The sequence below is a fragment of the Phalaenopsis equestris genome, unplaced genomic scaffold (genome assembly GCF_001263595.1).
Source record: "Phalaenopsis equestris unplaced genomic scaffold, ASM126359v1 Scaffold000053, whole genome shotgun sequence".
In the NCBI taxonomy this organism is placed as follows: domain Eukaryota; kingdom Viridiplantae; phylum Streptophyta; class Magnoliopsida; order Asparagales; family Orchidaceae; genus Phalaenopsis; species Phalaenopsis equestris.
Genome location: NW_018164495.1, coordinates 949,545 through 954,100, shown reverse-complemented (window position 1 = coordinate 954,100; position 4,556 = coordinate 949,545). Strand labels below are relative to the sequence as shown.

The following is a 4,556-nucleotide window of genomic DNA, read 5'->3' as shown; positions in this document are numbered from 1 at the left end:
AATAAATCTAATCGAGAAAAAGTTGACCGACAGCATGGGAGACACTTTAATATAAAGGATATCTAGTTTAGGTTCATGGAGTGAAACAAAGCTCCACTGTTGTCGTACCAAGTAAATAATTTCAGTATTTGAATGATAGTGTTTTGGGTAAAAGTTTGCTAGCACACACTAAACATCAAAACACTCTTTTTCCCACTCACTGTCTTTCTCTCCTCAAAATCCATTACATCAAACCTTTAAACAGGGGCAGAATCGAATTATGTCCAAGGTGAGCAATTGCCAATCCTAAAATTTGAGATTTTTTTATTTAAGTAACAAAATTTAGTACTTTTTCTTATATAGTTTAGGCATCAACTGGGCAGGCATTAAAGCTTAACATGAACTACGCTAGTCATGATAGCTTAAAGAAAAAGAGTCAACATCTACTTAAAAGATGCAACTCACCAGTCTGCAGTCATTCCATCCTCACTCGTAATTGCTCTTAGAACAACAGCATTGGCATGCGTTCTTTGGTCACCTTGTACCCCAACTGTCCGCACAGGTAAAAAGACTGCAAAAGCTTGCCATATTATATCATAAAGGCCAGCATCTTTAATTGCTTGAATGAATATCTCATCCACCTAATACAACATTCAATGCAAATATAAAGTACAAGATAACAACTAAACAAACTTAAAAATATGAATAAGGCGTGCAAACCTCACGCAAAATGTTCAAGGCATTTCCTTCTGTAACATCACCCAATATCCGAACAGCAAGTCCAGGTCCTGGGAAAGGATGTCTCTTTAAGAAAGAATCAGGAATATTCAAGAATTTTCCTAATCGTCGAACCTTGAAGGAAAAAAAAAAAAAAAAAAAAAAAACACAAAGGTCACAAACATATGCTTCGCTAATTTAAAGAGAAATGATGGATTTATTCAAATTCTACAAATAGTAAATAGAAGCATAAGCATTCAGGCGGAGAAAATTTTTGGGATTGCACGAAAAAACCTCATCTTTGAAAAGGAGCTTAAGAGGTTCAATCAGCTTCAAATTCATTCTCTCTGGAAGTCCCCCAACGTTATGATGGCTCTTAATTGTGTGGGAGTGATTCCTTCCACTTCCAGGGGGTGGGCATGACTCAATCACATCCGGATAAAGAGTTCCTTGAACCAAGAAAGAAGGACTTCTTCCCACTTCCTTTCCAACCTTTGGAGCAAAATCTTCAAAAACACGTATGAACTCTTCTCCAATGATTTTTCTTTTCCTTTCTGGATCTTTTACACCTTTAAGTCTACCGAGAAAATTTTCCGATGCATCGATGCAAGTAACTGGCAAATGCAGCTCATTTTGAAAACTGGACATAACCCGCTCTCTCTCCTTATACCTAAATAAATATCAATTATAATCAGCATTCAAATAATTCAAGTCGGAATACATACAAAGATTTGGTTTTATTTCCATAAAAATTGAGACATGCCTTAATAGACCATTGTCAACAAAAAGACAATGAAGTCTGTCACCAATGGCTTTGTGAACAAGCACGGCAGCAACAGTTGAATCTACTCCGCCTGATAAACCACAGATTACATGTTCATCAGGTCCTACCATACTTCTCACATGTTTGACTTGTTCTTCGAGGACATCCTCCATATTCCAGTCAGTAGGTACACCACAGACATCGATTAAAAAATGCCGCAAAAATTCCATTCCCTTGGGGGAATGGGTGACCTAAATAAAGATGCAAAAGAGCATACATAAATAAAAAAGGAAAGAAAATAAAGCTAGCAGCTAGTAAACCTTAATGTCAAACATAGAAAAAGAATATTGAAATTACACAATTCCAGGCAATGTCACAGCTCTAAACTACATTCATTAATGAAATTCAAAAGCATCCAGCTACACATGTATCTTTTAGACAATACTGACAGTGGTGCTCATTAAAATTTCATAATTTTAAATAACAGAACATAAAAATTAAATGCTATCAATGACCAAACGGATCGGTTTAAAAAATAAACTAACATCTTCCTTGCAGTCAATAAGAACGTTTCTCACATGCAGTAAACGAAAAAAAAAAAAAGAGAAGCCACTCAAAGTTTCAAAGTGATTCACCGCAACATTTTAGAAGTTCATTACATATAAAATTACACAATAGCCTTAGGCATAAACATACTTTCTAGAGTCAGAGCACTGTCTAATTAAGTGATGTAAAGACAGCTTTTCTTTAGAAGTAGATCATTAATGTTGTACAAGATATCAAAGAAAGCTTCAAAATGGACTGTTGATAGAAAATTGATGCATTTTATTTATCCCCAAAAAAAAAAAAAGTCCACTATTCTACCAACATATAAGGACCAAATAAAACAAGGGAGGAATTGATATAAGGTTCTTTATATCTAACTTCAGGTGATATTAAGTGCAACTTTCTTCTCCCTTGCTCGCCTTTCTGCATTCAAAAGAATTATAGTACTTTCTACCTGCACCGAAATTAGGATTAAAAAATCCACCTTTACATATATCCCTATGCACACGCATAATAAATACAATGTTCATGATTACGTCATCGCATGTTCAGCATGAACAGCATCTCAAATGAAGTTAGTAAAAACTTTTCTTTGTAAGAAGTTATTAGTAAACAGTTTATTAAAAACACGACAATTGCTTAATATATTATGTAAATACCCCCAAAATACTAACAGAAGAAAAAAAATAGCACCCTAAATCGTAGAGAATAGCAAAGACAGATTATTCCAAGGGTTTCTAAAGAATGACCTCAGGATGGAACTGTAGCCCATAGAACTTCTTCGACGGATTCTCAATTGCAGCCACGGATCCCTGCAGACTTCGGGCTACAATTTTGAAGCCTTCTGGCAACCTCAGCGCCTCATCCCCATGGCTCATCCACACTATCTGATTCTCACCGGCAACATCTGGACCAAAAAATTCGCTTTCCTCCTTGACCACAGTAATCACCATCTTGCCATACTCGTGCTTCTCTCCATTGGCAACCTTTCCTCCGAGCTTCTGAACGAGAAGCTGCATCCCATAACATATCCCAAGCACGGGTACACCGTTTTCCTCGGCGTATTGCAGAAAACCGTCGGGGAACGATGGAGCGTCATCGCAGTGGACGGAATTGGGCCCGCCGGAAAGAATAACGACGCAGGGATTCAAAGCAGCAATCGCGTGGATAGGAGAGGTGCCTGTGATGCAGACCGTAAAGATGGAAAGTTGGCGAATCCGGCGGGTTATGAGGTGTGTGTATTGAGAACCGAAGTCCAGGATAAGGACCGGCTTTGCGCCGCCGAATGAAGACATGTCTGATAAAATTGAGCTTGCCATTGCTGGATGAAGGAGAGTTAGGGTTAGGGTTTACAGCTTCCTTGCGGAGGTGGAGATAAACCCTTCACGGTGATGACCCGGAGCGGACCCCAATATCGGACTTAGATCTTACTACAGATTCGAGCTAGAGTATCAATTTTTAGAGATTCGACAAAATCATTCGAATCTCTTGTTTTGTTTAATTCCAGATTTAAAAAAAAAAAAATCATCCAAAAGGAAGCAGAAAAATCCTGCCCGATCAATCGGCCCATCAGAGCAGGTTTCAAACCATGGTAACGACATTTACATACATACCACCCAATCATGTATTTATATTCATAACCTCTAAATTTTCTTTTTTTTATTTATTTATATCATCTAAATTCTTTATTTTAATTTTTAAAATGCTCTGATAAAAAGTAATTCAAGCATAGCTAATGCATGTTGGAAATCAACTCGTGTTCAACTTAGGCTCGTAATGAGTCTGCTCATGTTCGGCTTGAAATTATTTGATCTGTTCGTAGTAACGCAAATTTAATCATTTGTTTGCTCAATTTTAGCTTGAATTAAATGTAACTAAGCTCTCAAACTAAAATTTTCACACAAATTATGTGAGCTTGTTCTTAAACTACTCTAAGGTTGTCAGAATTTTTTTTAATTTCCTTTTGGGACTCTCTTCCTTTTATTTTATTTTATTTTGTTTGGGTATTTACTTGCAGACCATCCAATTCCTATGCAAAATATAAACATGGGCCAGTGTACTCGTTGTTCGCGAATAGTTTGTGTTCGGTTCATCAATGAGTTCGTGTACAGTTCGTTCGATGAGTAAACAAGACGAACGTGAACAAATTTTTTTCGTTCGGTTGGTAAACGAACCAAACACAAACAGTGATCCATTCGTTCGTGTTCGAATCGTTATAATTCGAAATATAAAATAATATAAAATAATTATAATATATAATTTATGATATTTTGAAAAATTAAATTTTATAAATTATAATATATAATAAATTAAAAATAATAATATATTAATAATATACTGACATAGATATTATATATTTATAAAACATAAGTTATATAGTTAATATAATATATTATTTATATATATTAATATTAGGGATGTCAAAATGGCTCGTCGTTCGAGAACAGCTCTTGTTCAGCTCGTTCGTTAAGAAACGAACACAAACAACGACTTCACAAACAATTTCAAACACGAGCTTATTTCAAACAAACTAAATTTCAAACGAACCGAA

General features: G+C 35.7%; 1 protein-coding gene across 6 annotated transcripts in view; it reads right to left on the bottom strand.

Moving 5' to 3' along the window:
- The window catches only part of LOC110019178 (GMP synthase [glutamine-hydrolyzing]), a 13,886-nt gene extending 10,381 nt beyond the window's left edge, over positions 1-3,505 (bottom strand). For all 6 annotated transcript variants that reach the window (XR_002293434.1, XM_020716757.1, XM_020716759.1 and 3 more), the window contains exons 1-5: positions 2,755-3,505; positions 1,460-1,710; positions 991-1,366; positions 700-831; positions 445-620 (exon numbers count right to left, since the gene is read on the bottom strand). Coding sequence is in view for 5 of the 6 variants with exons in the window: in XM_020716757.1 (XP_020572416.1) it covers positions 445-620; positions 700-831; positions 991-1,366; positions 1,460-1,710; positions 2,755-3,324 (1,505 nt within the window). In the remaining variant the exon portion in view is untranslated. The remainder of the gene's footprint in view (positions 1-444; positions 621-699; positions 832-990; positions 1,367-1,459; positions 1,711-2,754) is intronic.
- Between the last annotated feature and the right edge of the window lie 1,051 nt (positions 3,506-4,556).